Genomic DNA, 15,338 nt, shown 5'->3' with positions numbered 1-15,338 from the left:
TATATCATAGTGATGATGTGGCTTTTCTTGCTATTACTTTTATTGAAATGGGGTTTAAAAAATTTTTTAACTTATTCACATCTATTTACTAGTGATATGTGGACATCTCCCGCACACCCATTTCAGTCTACATATTTCACTTCCTCTCTAAGAAAAGGTCCCCAGCTCTGTGCTCAACCTAGACAAGTGGGGACAGGGATATGTACCGTACAGACACAGCCCATGGGCCGGTGGTGCCACTCACCATTTTCACAGGGTGGGGAAATCAGGAAGAGAGGCTTTGCAAACATCCCGAGTTGTCTTCCCCTTTGCTACAAGCAAAAGGCCATTGCTTGAGATGTGATCTCCAGAACCCATGATTCTGAGCTCGCCCACCAACCATCAGAGAGCCAAGGTTGACTATTTTATACACAGGGTCCTTGGCTCTCTAACTGGCTTTTCAAGCACAGTGGGTAGCTGTTAGCAAATGATCAAGAAACAGGATCTTTTTGGTTCTATTTATCAGTTTAAACAAAGTTGTTGATTTGGTTTTGCTCTAAGTTGGCACAGTAAGCAGAGTAAGGGAAATATCAAATGAGTTTTTTATGCGGATGGATGATTCATTGTTTTTTTCTGAAGCCTAAGGAAGAAATGTTAAATGATTTTGAAGAGATAATTGATTCTTTGCAATAGAGTATATAAAACACACAGTTCAGTGTCTGGCCCACTGTGGACATTGAGTAAGTGTCAAGTTCTCTTTTCTTTCTGATCTTGCCTTACACAAATCTCTCTGCTAATTGCCTTCCATGAATGTTTGCAAAAGGGCGAAATTATAACTAAAAATTTCATTTATCCATAATCTTTCACTCCCAATTTTTTTTTAAAAAGTACATACTATGTGCTAGGAACTCTTACAGATTCTGGGATTCAGCAATAGCCATGAACAAAATGTAAAAGATCCAATTCTTCATAAAAAATTACTCATGCATCACTCTGCATAATCCATAGATCTGATTTGTTCTTCATTACTGTGCTATTTAATTACAGATTACATTAGTTAAAATAATACATTTCTATACCTCATTTTTTTTCAGTGTCTTTTCAAAGCATCATATCATTTTATCTTCCCAGCATCCCTGAGGATTCGGGAGAACATGTTACTCAAAGGTCACACAGGTTTAAGGAGAAAGTCTGAAGGTAGTATTCCAGGCTTTTAGACTCTTGTTCGTGACCTTTCTCTTATGCCACAGCTGTCTCTCATGCAAACAATGGCCAAAATAGAGAGAGCTGATGCAGATATGATAACTTCTGTTTCCTTGGGAACGAACAGGATAGATTTGAATTCCCCCAGTGGTCATCTGACAAATAGTTCATTCATTAACACTGTAATATAAATTAGAATCTAATCAGTAAATAAAACATTACTTACTCTCAAAATATCAAATCCAATTAAATCTAGGTAGCATTCACTGCCACCCATGTTAATATAAAAGATTAGAGTTCTGTTTGCAAATTTTAAAATGATATATGGGAATAGCAACATCCCTCCACAGTAGGAACCCACTGAGTAGAAAGTGGAAGGATAGAATATTTTTAAAAACGCAGGAGCCAAGACGGGATTGATCTGCAGCCATGCTTATGAACTTGCCAGTAATGACTTTTGTGAATGTATAATCAACCTGCAGAGACAAAGAGATGTAGGTATAAAGCTTTGGGGGCTTCTGAAAAAGTGCACACCACATTGTTTTTATTTTAAGGGAAAGATGTTAAGATGCTGAGATGTTCTTAAAGGAAAAGGTCTTATATTTAAAAACCTAAGACACAGGGGCACCTGGGTGGCTCAGTTGGTTAAGCGACTGCCTTCGGCTCAGGTCATGATCCTGGAGTCCCAGGATCAAGTCCCGCATCAGGCTCCCTGCTCAGCAGGGAGTCTGCTTGTCCCTCTGACCCTCCCCCCCCCCCATGCTCTCTCTCTATCTCATTCTCTCTCAAATAAATAAAATCTTAAAAAAAATAAAATAAAATTATAAAAAAATAAAAACCTAAAGACACAGCACTCAAACCTGTTATCACCACCTTCCTCTCTTTCTCACCTCTCTGAAACAATAAAATGTCTCTCCTTTCAGAACTTTGTATCTTTAATGTCAGCTTCTCTAATCTCAGAATGCCAGCACACTTCTGAGACATTTTAGTAATCCTCTTAAGAGAGAGAATTCATGAGCCAGATATCTTCCCCAAATCCACAGGTTTTGGAAGCCCACCAAGCAGGAAGGATAACTCCGTTGTGTATTTGCAGCATCTGCCTACATGGGGACTGCCAAATACTTTGCCAGATTACAGTGAGTGGTCCCCCCCTTATCCATGGTTACAGTTACCTGAAACCATATCATATATATCATATATCAATCGTGACCCGAAAGCAGATGATCTTCCTTCTGACGTACCCTCCTTCGTCAGAAGGTCACCGGTAGTCTAATGCCATGTCACAATGCTTACGCCACTCACCTCACTTTATCTCATGTAGGTATTTACCATCTCACCTCATCACAAGAAAAAGAGTGAGTACAGGGCGACTGGATGTCTCAGTCATTAAACGTCTGCCTTTGGCTCAGGTCATGATCCCAGGGTCCTGGAATCGAGCCACACATCGGGATGCCTATTATAATATTATATATTATATTATAATATAATATTACATTATATATATGTAATATTGTATATATATAATGATATTACTCAGCCATTGAAAAGAATGAGATCTTGCATTTACCACAACATGAATGGACCTAGAAGGGATTATGCTAAGTGAAATACGTCAGACAGAGAAAAACAAATACCATATGATTTCATTCATATGTGCAATCTAGAAAACAAAACAAATAAACAAAACAAAACAGAGACAGACTAATAGATAACATAAAACAAACATAGTGGCCAGAAGGGAAGGGGGTGTAACATGTGAAAGGGATTAAGATGGACAGATGCCCAGTTATAAAAAAAATAAGTAAGTCACAGGGATATAAAGTACAGCATAGGGAATATAGTCAATAATACTGTAAGAACTTTCTATGGTGACAGATGGTAACTAGACGTATTGAGGTGATCATTTTGTAGTGTGTAAGAATATCGAATCACTGTGTTGTACACCTGAAACTAATATAATAATGTATGTCAAATATAATTCAACTTTAAAAAATTGTTTTATCTTTAAAAAAAAAAAGAGGCAGTGGAGGATAGAATGGATTCCACAAACACCTCTGAATCAATGCATCTGAATGTGTTACATCTGAATCGCTTCTCTTGGTGGGGTAAAGCAAACTACACAGAGCATCCCAAGGTATGTTCCCTAGAACACTCATCCTGTGAGAACCTCCTGCACCCTCTGCAGAGCCTGTGGCCAAGTGGGGAATTACTGCAAAGGACCTCCTCCCTTTTGATGAGTCAGAACACACATTCATATGACCAGAACCTGCCAAGATACCTAATTTCACTTTGACCATGGAATTTATTGCATATGTAACAACTGTTAACAACTCTTGGTAATAATGTTTTATGGAAAACATTGAAGAAACATCAGCCCAGACATTTTTTCCCCTCAAATCTCCCTACTCAGAAAACAAAACTTCTAGAAAGAAAATGGTTGTAGAATAACGTAAGTAGCTAGTTACTGTCAAGCACTTACTTTTCCAGATGATGGCTTCTGTTTTCCTGCCTTATGTACTGCATTTTATCATCATAGTGTGGGGAACAATATTATCATTTCCATTTGACAGAGGAGGAGACTAAAGTGCAGGGAAGACCCTGAATGTTGGCATGGCACTGGGCTGTCCTTAGCCCCACCTGTCACCCATCCATATACTTGCCCTGGGCTTTAAATACCACCTTAGGCTAGTGGCCCAGATCTACCTCTCCAGCCCTGACCACTCCTCAGAATAGAATCTTGATCTCTGATTCTCATGTAAGCTAACCTCATTTAACCTCTCACTTAACTGACCTACATTATTCCTCATCTGTTTCTTCCCTTACTCAAAATACAATATATTGGGGTGCCCTAGACCACGAGGAAAAAGGCTCATCGGTCCTTTAGAGTAACATAGCCCTGAGCCTCATGAGCCACAAAACTTTGTCTTAACTATACGGCTGCCACAGTAAGCTCAGAAGATAGTCTGAGACAATCTGAATGTCCCGCACAAGAATTCCATTCGTCACCCATCCCATGAACTCCAGGTTTTAAAAACATGTTGTCTAACCAACAGATTGCACGTATGATAACTGAATGCATTGATTTTCACTTTGTAACTCATCTAAGTAATATGACGGATACATGTTGCTTCAGGTACGGTCTCTGCAATGAGAATCAGACAAGGGCTTCTCATCGTTCCTAAGCAATGACAGGGCGTGGGTGTGCCAGTCTCCTTCCCAACTCTTCCCTGCAGGTTTTGTAAAGTTCCGAAAACCCACTCTTAATGCCTAGGCATGTCACTTCCACACTGAAGGATCTCTTTATGACCATGCCTTTTTTTCTAAGGGTAAAATAGAACCTGTTGAAGGAACTTCAGGATTCATATCCTGACATATTATGACAGATTTTTCTGTAGGTCTCCAGCTGATTATGAGGTGAGGTGTTGTTTCCATCATAATTACAAGGCAGTGTTTTCTTCCATTTGGATCATACTCTCAGCAATTTCTGCACCGAAGCCACCTTAAAAATCCAAACCTGATATAAATAACAAAAGGCTACTAAGCTATATTGACTTAACTCACCGTTCTGTATAATTGACACTCTCGAAAGAAAAGAAATCAAACAAGTGGTAAGGTTTTCTGTTATGATGAGGTATCTCCCCTGGGGTCCTAATATTCTTTCAGGGCATTTCTTGTTCCTTTGATTTAATTTAAACCAGTGAGCCAGATTTTTCCCAAAGAGCAAATTAAGAAGGTCTGTTAACTCTTTCAGTGCCCCGCTTCAAGAAATCCCCAGCAAGGCCATTAGCATTGTTTTGCCTTAGGCTTTACACTCTCTAAAAGTCAGCTGTCATATTCGGAGCAATCCAAAATAGCACACTCAACAAAACCCTGGAGCTTTGGAAATGTTAATGCCCTCCATCAGCAATGACCTTGCCACTGGGAAGTGATTTAGGCACTAGGGAGAAAAGGGCCCACTATCTTTATCACGCTGGTTTACACCATCAACTTCAGAAATTGTGTGAGAGAAGAATAATCAATAGTGTGTTAAGACCAATCTCGAAGAACGCCAAGACAAAATGCTCCTGCTCTGCAAAATGCTGAGTTGAAGGAGAACTTTTGGATACGACCAAAGAGAAATGAGCTGGAGTGGTAACACCGAATGAATTGTGACTCGAGATGGAATTTGTCATTGGGAATGGCACTCTGAGAGCTCTCTGTGTATTTCGGTGGAATCTCACAACGTGCCTGATGAAAAATGCTTATTTTAGAGCAAAGCAGATTCAAATAACAAAACCCAAAGGCATGCATGCATTCTAAACATACACACACGCAGGTTAAGAATTAGCTGACCCAAATAGTCCCAGAAAGTTAACCAAAGTAAGTAGCTAAGAAGTAGAATCACCACCTCCTGTGGAAAAATGGAAGAAATGTCAAGTTCAACTTCATCAAAACTTCCTGAAAATGTCACTAGAGTTTCTGTCATTCTAGTAAAGGTATCATCTCTTGATAACCAGCAGAGAGTAGGAAGCTTCTAAAAACAGCCGAGGAAGTGTCCCCACCGCACCCTGAGTTGGAATCACTGGAAAAGAGCTGGCTGCTCGATCCCTAAGATCATTACACTGAAATGTGTGGTTTACCATGGCAAACCTAACCGTGACATCAACAGCTGTCAACAACAAAATTAGACGGAACTGTCCTTATAGGGACACCACATTGGCTTGTCCTATTTCCACACCTTTGCTCCAAAGAGTGTTTTCAAAGAACTCTTCCAGTGCAGGTTTTCCTTATTCACACCGCAGGGCAGGGCCACTCAGGTTATTTGGCCTTAGATGCTAGACACAAAATAACATTTGTCACGGTAACAGGAATCCCACACGGGTATTTACTGAATGCCAAATTCAAGTACATGAAAAGGTCTCGGTCATGTTCATTTAGTCCTGACATCATCCTGTGACGTAGCTATTACAATTCCTATTTTTAATACAGTTGATGTTCATTATTTGTGGTAGTTATGTTTCATAAAGTGGCTGCAATTACTGAATTAGCAAATACTGAACTGCCGGAAAGACAGGGCTAGGCTCCTGGAAGTTTTAGCCACCTTTTGTCAACCAACCAATAAGCAACCTATGTGTATTTCTTCTTAAAGAAACTTTATTTAGTATATACTGTTGATTCATTAACATTGAACTCAGGGCCAAGTGCACCAGAACTTCTGCCTGAACAAGGTTTATCTAACACACATATTTTCTCCATAAGGCACATCACACACAGCCCCTTGGGCTCAGGAACGCCAGATAGCACTTTAGCCCTGAACTTGGGGGCCATCTTAAACAGGGAAATTGCCAAGTAAAAGGACAAGAATGTGAAAAACGGGGCACTAAAGAGGCCACAGAAAGGACACTTGATTTCAGCATGTGAGCGGAAACAAGAAGGCAGAGCATCACTTGGTTCAGCTTCAGCTGGGAACATGCATGTAGGGCCACTCAACCCACGTCCACAGAAGTGCGTGACCAATGATTTGGGGCTTGCAAAGTAATTTTAGCGAGTAGGCAAATTCGCAAATACAAAATCTGCAAATAATGAGGACTGAATATATATGTTTGAAAATAAGAGTCGGCATGCAGTGAGGCATGCACCCCACATCTGTCTAGTCAGTCTTCCTGTTATATTAGTAGTAGTCGTCATTTAAATTTAGAGATTAGAGTTTATTGGAGATTGGAGTCCCAGGAAAAATGGGAAAGCCATTGCCTGGCATGCTTCTGTACCAGGATCTTAGGAAGAAACTCACCGTGTAAGTTTCTTGACCTTTCAGTGTTTCTTCCAGGTCTTTCAGGGGTGTGGCCAACCCAAACCTGCTCCAGCCCTCCGATCTGCTCGCTCAGCTCCTGAAAATTTTAATACGCGGTTCAGGCCTTACAATCCTGAGGAGAGACCCACAACTGCTGCAGGCACGAGCTTGGACCGGCTGGTGAGTTCTCTCGGATTGATGGCCACTGTGGGCACTTTCTGTTACCAAGGTTATTCTTCAGGAGGCGTGATGGGACTCCGAAAAAGTTGGTTGTAAAAGTCATCTCATCCTTATATCTGCTCCCGGTCTTAATTAGAATATTGAAAAATAATGAGATCTTCCTTTTAGGTCATGAATTAGATTATTTAAGGCGTCTTATCCTGTTAATCCACTCATGCAGTGGCCAAATTTTCAACTTCATATTTCTTCTGAAATATTAATCTGAAGACTAAGTTACTATATCTTCCAGAGATATAATTACAATAGCGCATTTCTTACTCACCTGCTTCTGTTATTTATTCAGTTATGATACAGTGTAATTTTATTACGCCCTCTTGTGTATAAAGTTTTCTGTTTGAAAGACCTTGCCAGGAGATCCCAAGTCAACGTTACTACCTTTTTTTTTCTTTTTTGTGTGTCTTTTAAAAGTTGGAAGCCTTAAAAATAGTCACTCTTTGATCCACTTAAATGTGTGTCAGGGGACCGACTGATATCTACCAGCAAAGCAATCCACTTGGAGAATAAACATAGTAAACACCATTTTTTAGTGTGTTTTAAAAATCAAATTTTGCTTTAAAAAAAGAAAAGCTCATAATTTCAAAGAAATACTGCCTGATTATTTTCAGTGCAATTTATAGCACTATAAACAATTTATATACCTGTAATTGTTAGCACTGGTAATGTTGCCTTGCCAATTATCTTGATGTATAATTAACAGATAAAAACCTTAAGGTCATAAAATACTTGAACCATATCTGATTATGTCATATAAACTCAGATCTCAAGGGTTTCTGGTTATGAAAATACTTTTACTAGTCACTGTTATAAATTACTTTATCATTTTAGTTAATATCCTTCTGCAGCGTAGGACTCACAAGATTAAATTGGTTGAGTTTGGCCTTCGCGTTCAGTACATCTCAGCATCTCTGTCTATAAAAATCTAATGTACTTACAACATAAAGGCCTATCCACGAAGAGCCAGAGTGAAGGGGTAAGTGGAGTCATTAGCCACTAAATTATGTTATAAATCTATTACTGTTTATTAGCAAATAAAACCCCTCTTCAGTGTAGGTTTCAAAAAAAGAATCATCCAGATATTGCTTCAGCCTTCTATGTTACCTTGGTCGTGTCTATTCTCTGTTCCCAGTTTCAGGAAGAGTTTAAAAATAGTCACCTTTCTTCTTTTAAACAACCAGTTAGATTCCCCTGAACCGCTAGCTAATTGTTTTAAAGAAATGATGGTTATCATGAGAGTCCATTGTTTGAGTTTTTACTTTGCAAACTCCTCTGTCTGTTAAAATCCTTTTCACCAAAGCACAAATGGTGAGTATGGGTTTGAGTTCTCTCACTCTCTCTCTCACTCTCTTTCTCTCTTTTTTATTTTTTTTTCCATTTTAGTTGGCTCTAACTTAGTTATTGGAATGATTCAGGCTTTTTGGAATTTTCACAAATTCTGATTTAAGAACTGGGGCATGGTGCAGGATGAGTAAGTCCTAGCGATCTGCTGTACAACATTGTGCCTATAGATAAGTCCTGTTTGATGCACTTAAAAATCTGTTAGGAGGGTAGCTCTCATGTTAAGTGTTCTTACCACAATAAAGTAAAATTTAAAAACAATTGGGTGCACTATGCACTTAGTTAAAATTGCACTGAATTGGATCAATATAATGATATCTATGACTACTAATTAATGTTTTTTCCCTTTGAAACAAGCACAGTTTTCTCTCCTCCCCAAGAGAAATAAACACACACACACACACACACACTCAAACAGGGGAAGTAGAGCAAGAAAAATATTTTTCTCAAGATAGCAGTATGTATGCAATTTAGCACAACCTAAATAAAGCATCAACGCTTTGAGATTGCCACATGATGTATAATATCTGATAGATAAGGAAATTAGAATTTGAACCTTCTTTTAGAAAGGAAATTCACTGATGATCTTCGAAATGCCCCCAATGTAAAGGTCTTGAAGAGTATTGGCAAATAGCAAACTGATTTAGGCTTTTCTATTTTTATGCACCCCCCAAAATATATTTTAATCAATATTTTTTCTGAAAAGGATCAGTCATGGTGAATCATTTGATCATGGGTAAAAACCAAAGACTAGACTGGGTGCATAAGGGCCAGATTCAGTGCATAGGAATTTAAATCAATAAGTCAGTTTTATTCGAAAATGTCTCTGACAGCACATAGTACTTAACTTCCTCATGGTGTGACTTCAGGCTCTGTAAGAGAGAATGGCAGATTTATTAATGTTTTATTGAATTAAATTCCCAAATTGTAAGAATTAGTGATTTGTAATTCACAGCCAGCCATAAACTGACCTGGAGTCACTTCCCCAGTCCCTAAGGGCAAGGGGCTGTTTCCACATCAAAAAGAACTATACAAGGTTATTCTTGAGAAACACAAACTAGACCCAAGGCTAATATCAGAATCTTCATTTGCAGCCCTTGGCTTCCCGACCAAGGCTTTCTTCCTTTTGAGGGTTCAATGTATTTCTGAATAGTGGAAAGGTAAAGCAGTTGCCTTAGCCCGACTGTTTATATGACAGCTTATATGTCAACAGTCAGACCAAATCATCTCCAAGATGCATGCATTGGTGAACTCTCTTGATGGGTCTGCCATATATTACAGCCTATTTTGACTGTTTATAAACAAGTCTCATGTTACCTAGTCCTGTTTTAATTTTCTCCTGAAAAAATGTTTCCTGAATATTTATAAGAAGCATGTGTCCCAGAGAAGGAGGATAATTAGAAAAGACTTCCCTTAATTTCTCTAAGTCTTTCAGCAGAGAAAAAGCTTCAAGGACAGCATCAAAAGAATATCCCAGTCACCCCACTGTTTTTGCCAAAGTGAAAATAACTGTAAAGCTCTTGGAGGAGTTGCTTCTTACTACCACTTAAAATGAGTACCTGTGTTAATTAACTTTGGAATCTTTTGGTCAGTGTTCTTGTATCAGTTATTGTAATGCTATTTTTTATGTGAACTGGTAATTATGGGGTTAGTTTTAGAAGTAAATCTCCTAACCCCAACCTGGGCCAACTGCTGCTAGAACTTACATAAAATAATTAAAAATAAAACTCTTTCTTAAAAATACATCAATTCCACCATTTAACCTCTATTAGATGTTTACGGAACTTGTAAATTCTTTTATATCACTAGGAAGCTTTTCTCTTTGTTCCTCTAAAGTTATATGGACATAAAAATCAGTTTAGGTAGTCAGTGGCTTTCAGACATACTACCAGAAGTTATTTTTATTATCCAATAATGAATGAATACATTTGTATAAATTCAGCTGCTGATGAAAAGCTGACTCATCAAAGACTATCACAGTCCTTCCTGCCAGCAGCCAGGGTTTGTTGAAGATACAAATGCCATCAGGTATTTTGGTTAACAGATTGGCCCCACGATCACATGTCTTTCCTGCTACCCACACCCACCCCAGCAGCCCTCTGTCCCTGCTTACTGTTACTGATTTTCAATTAAATAGGCCAGAAGTGATTATTTGCAAACGATTGATTTTTCTTCCTTTTTTCTTAAATTTATACTTCATGAATTCTCTTACACAATTTGACATGAAACTATGAGTTCTTTTTTTTTTTTAAAGAAACTTCCACTGGAATGTCCCTGGAAGTACAGACTATAAAAAATACATCAACCGAAAAGAGCTCGATTTTGAAGATCCGAGAATACAGAGATATTTCAGATTATCATCTGTGAAAGACAATTAGTTGTACAGCTCAGAAAACTGAGCACAACATGCGTTATAGATCCCGCACACAGTGGGCAGGGAGTGTCTGTTATTTACCCCAGTGGACTCATCAGAGCAGAATATACTTTAAATCGTGTATCTTAGAGGTATGTGTTTTATAAAAGTAGATTTCAAAGAAAAAAAAAAACACGTGGAAGTTAATTCATCAAGTTGGTGATGATTTAGACCAATGAACCTCCAGTAAGTATTCAACATCGTACTGGCTTCTTAAATGTTCTACTGGTCATTCTGAGGGAGTTTGGGGTGGGGGTGGTTGGAATGCCAGCCTGCAAAGCTAAACGTTATACCTGTGCTGTGCTATTATGTATAGAATAATCTCTCTTTCTTTTTCCTTTAAATTTGTTTTCCTCTTGCTTCCCAGAGGATTGTGTGGAGGACAATGCAACATAGTGTAAGCTTTGGTCTTCTTTTTTCTTACTCTCATCCTCATTTGTCTTCATATAGTCATTTCAGAGAGTTCTCGAGAAATTCTACCTCCACGTTCCCTTTCCAGACTGTCTAGAGCGTGTTGAACACTGCACATGACTGAGAGGGTTAGCCGCTTCCTCTCTGTTTTGTGTTTATGGTTAACAGCCATTTTGGTATTCTTTCCCAACGGCAAGGTTTTCAATTTAAGCTTTGTGTTAGACTAACTCATTTGGTGGCTGATTTAAATTCTATCCCAATGTTCAGACTATGTGTAGTCTGCCTGAAAAATGAGCTCTTCCCTGATAGAATATATTGGCTTTTTTCTTCTTGTGCTGAGCGAATAATTACCTCGCTAATAATAACAACGAACCAGCATCAGCTGTCATGCATAAGGAGCTAATTTTTCCATTAGCAAGGACAGAGAATTTAGGGGGGTTAAGAAATAGTCTGTGGTATAGGTTGTTTACTCTTTTTTTTCTTCCTTCTTGAATTTATTGATGTCTCATAGAGCATTCAGGGAGGGCCTGGATATTTTTTAGTACAAAGTGGTTTGTGTTGGGGCTGAGGACGGCGCACCCAGGTTATCTTACCTGACTTTATATATTAACCATAATAATCAGATAGTTAATTTTTCTAATCTGGTTTTCAAATTAACATCCCATACTGATAATACCTTTTAATAAGGTTCTGAACCCTGCATATCATTGTGGACCCAGGAGAGACGATGACTCTCCCATGAAGGGCACATATTTATTCATGCAGCACACCTATGACATCATAGTGCCCCATGTCTGCCTGGCCTTATATTCAGGCAGTGAATTCCTCTGTTCAAATTCATTTCTTTAAAAGGAAATTGTCCCCTGAGTCGTATTCCCATTCATCATCACAGTTCTCTGAGCCCAGGGCAGTTTGAATGAAAAAAGAAAGTTAAGAGGTAAATCTGGAATAGGAATACTCTGGAAGAGGAGACTTTGAAGAAGGAACAGAAAAGACAGATGGCTTAGGGTCTCCTGATGCTAAATGGGAAATGGGGGGAGCAAACGTCATGGGTAGGACAAATCAGGGTTCTATTAGTTTGGTTCATTTGATAAAGTTAGAGTAGCTCCAGCTGAGATAGTACGTGCCCGTGTTTCTCAACAACATTCTCCTGATATCTCCAGGTTTTCCAGCCGTTGAGCCAGTCCAATCTCCTTATCTTATGGTTATCAGGATCCCTGTAGCTTTCCCCCAAGAGGAACGACTTCTTGAATATATTGGAAGGAATATAAATTATAATATCATCCTCCACCCCCATGTTGTCTGCTGGACTTCCCTGCTGGCCTCCTATAATCTTCCTTAACTGGGCCAAAAATACGGTGCTACTTTTGAAATTCACTGGTTCGCCATTGGTGCTAAATAAGAATTACTGACATTATTACGTATAGATTGAAGAACTTGCAAAATATCAAGTTATGCACTTTATTTTATTATTCTGAAACAAAATGGACAAAGCAGCTCACTTTCTGGTGTCGTTCCTGCCTGATGGTTAATACCAGTTTCAGAGTAAAATGCTGGTCATAAAAACGTTCTTCTCTGCCTCTTTGGGGCCATTTTGGTGTGATTTAGGATGTCTTGATTGTAAGGATTCCGAGAAACTGTCTGTTGTTCATTGTAAATTGCCATGGCATTTCATTGTCACCTCAAAGGATTCTGCATCCGGCTAAATCCACTATTTTGCATTTCAAAAGGATGTCAGGCTGTATTTAAGAAACTGTTTTATTATCTAGAGCCTCAGCCACTGTCTTTAAGTGAAACTGATATTTCCTACCTTCCACCCAGACACACACACACACACACACACACACACACACACACACCTCAGTCTTTGCTTGGCTGGAGCAGCAGGAAAAAGTAAAACCTCAATAACAACAGTAAACCAGATTCTCCACTTTAATTAGTTTTCTAAAGATAAATGGGTCAAGGCCAGACTGGCTTTCAGCCTCTGCTGCCGCAGCATAAATTATGCCACATTCACCCCAGCAAACAAATGCCTACTGCTCAATCCACTTCCAATTGTGAACTGCCCAGTCTTGTCCAAACCTGCTTTATCTCTTTACGGCAAAACCCCACTGAGACACCCCAGTTTCATCTTCAATGAACCCTTGGTAATAACAGCAGCAAAATACAGTGAGCTTTCAAAGCAGGGAGAAAATACAAAACATTGTAACCAGACCATCCAACTCATTTGGTCTCAGTTCCTGCCCTTCGGGCAACAGCAGCAGCGCCTGGTAGCTGGGAGAGCCGCCAGACACAGGCTTCTTTCCGCTTCGTAGCATAGGACACACATAGAAAATGATGGCTTATCTGCAGGATATGCTGCTTGTTCCATGGGCTTGGAGGATGCACACAGCGAATTCAATGGTATGCCCTGTTGGGAACCCGGATGGAATGCCTGCTCCTCGTGTGGCTTTTTCACTTCGCACCCAGTGGACAGTGGACTGGTTTTACATCCTGGAGAAGCTTTTCTTTCAGGAACGTGGAAGGATGGTGAAACTGGAAAAGCGCAGACCTCTCTTTGAGCTCAGGCTAGGCGGTGTTCAATTGCACTGGGCTGTGTGCCTCGGGGAGAAAGAAGAGGAATCGCCCCACTGGCCGCGTTTCTCCCTGGGAGATGCTGAAGCCCATTCCGCATCTGTGCTTTATGACACATTCAGAGAATCACATGGATTCTTGATGAAATAAAGTATGCCACCCCTTTTAAAAGGGGGGGAGGGACTCTTGCACCGTTTAGGCATAAGTGGTCCTTAAAATCATTCTGGGGGGGATTTGACCAACCAAACCATTTTCAATTCTGTTAAACTGTCCTTTGTCTTCAGAAATATTTAAGCTAGAGCTGTGTTGACCTCTGACTATGTCACAAACATGAAATGTTATACTCTCAGACACCAAATACAGCAAGACAGATTTTCTATCTGCTTGATGGTATGCTGATATGCTTACTTTCCCCTGAAGACATGAAAATTTCTTTCAGAATTCCTAGACTGCAGCTAACCCCAAATCAATGCATCCTTTATGCATCAGTCAATCAACAATGTATGTACCTGCTTCTTCTCTGCTACATAACACTTAGTAAAACTAGCTACCACGTACAATCTATACCATAGCATGTTGTAAGTGCTAGCATCATCAAAAAGGCAAGAGTTACTACTTGCAAAAAAGCACAGCTTATCAAACCTGTTAGACACACTCTGTCTAGGGAATAATATCTAGTACAGAGTCCATACAGTGTGAGCATATAGAAAATAGGAGTTTGATTTTGTAATCTAAGATGGATTACACTACTAAAGAATACATGGAAGATATATTAACAAATGAATTATCATTGACCAAATATGCCAACGGAAAACACTAAAACATCTGTAGCATCTTTGGGATAGGCTATCCCATACCTCATTCTACCTTCTTAAGCCAGAACTTTTTGCCCACATCTTGAACAAATTAAACAGAAACTTTGTCAGTTCTGAACCAGTCTGATGAAAAAAGTGTATTTGTCCTTTATTCAGCTATGTAACAAGTGTTTTGGTGACTTGAATATGAAAGCCTGAATAGACAAGCCATACTAAACTACTTAAGCCACACCTTTTAAAATATGTGTTCATGAGAGGCATCAGTTGACATAGATCTTTTATTAACTTATTGAGCAGCTTAAAGAACCTTCTCTTTGTCATGGAAAACCTGCAGTAATTCTTTCTCATAGCTGTCTGAGATATCCACAACACAACTCCCAAATGTGATGTTCACGCTTATGAGAGATAGAGCTGAAGAAATGGGGTATTTCATAAATACCAGTTTTGATGTATTTGCTGTATAATCAATCAGCTTTTAACTGACTCTGGGGCCTATGGAATACATTTTAAAGCACTGGGAATTTGGCTACTCCCATAACATATTTGGACACTCTTTACTGCTAGCAATAAACCTCAGGCATAAACATTGTAGAGAAAA

General features: G+C 39.2%; 1 protein-coding gene across 1 annotated transcript in view; it reads left to right on the top strand.

The window, feature by feature from the left end:
* GPC6 (glypican 6) overlaps window positions 1-15,338 on the top strand; it is a 1,077,089-nt gene that overhangs the window by 986,875 nt on the left and 74,876 nt on the right. The window contains exon 6 of the mRNA XM_021695926.2: window positions 6,989-7,132. Coding sequence (XP_021551601.1) covers window positions 6,989-7,132 — 144 coding nt within the window. The remainder of the gene's footprint in view (window positions 1-6,988; window positions 7,133-15,338) is intronic.

The sequence above is a fragment of the Neomonachus schauinslandi genome, chromosome 3 (genome assembly GCF_002201575.2).
Source record: "Neomonachus schauinslandi chromosome 3, ASM220157v2, whole genome shotgun sequence".
NCBI lineage: Eukaryota > Metazoa > Chordata > Mammalia > Carnivora > Phocidae > Neomonachus > Neomonachus schauinslandi.
Note: the sequence above shows the minus strand (reverse complement) of the source record. Positions and strands in the feature narration are given on the sequence as shown.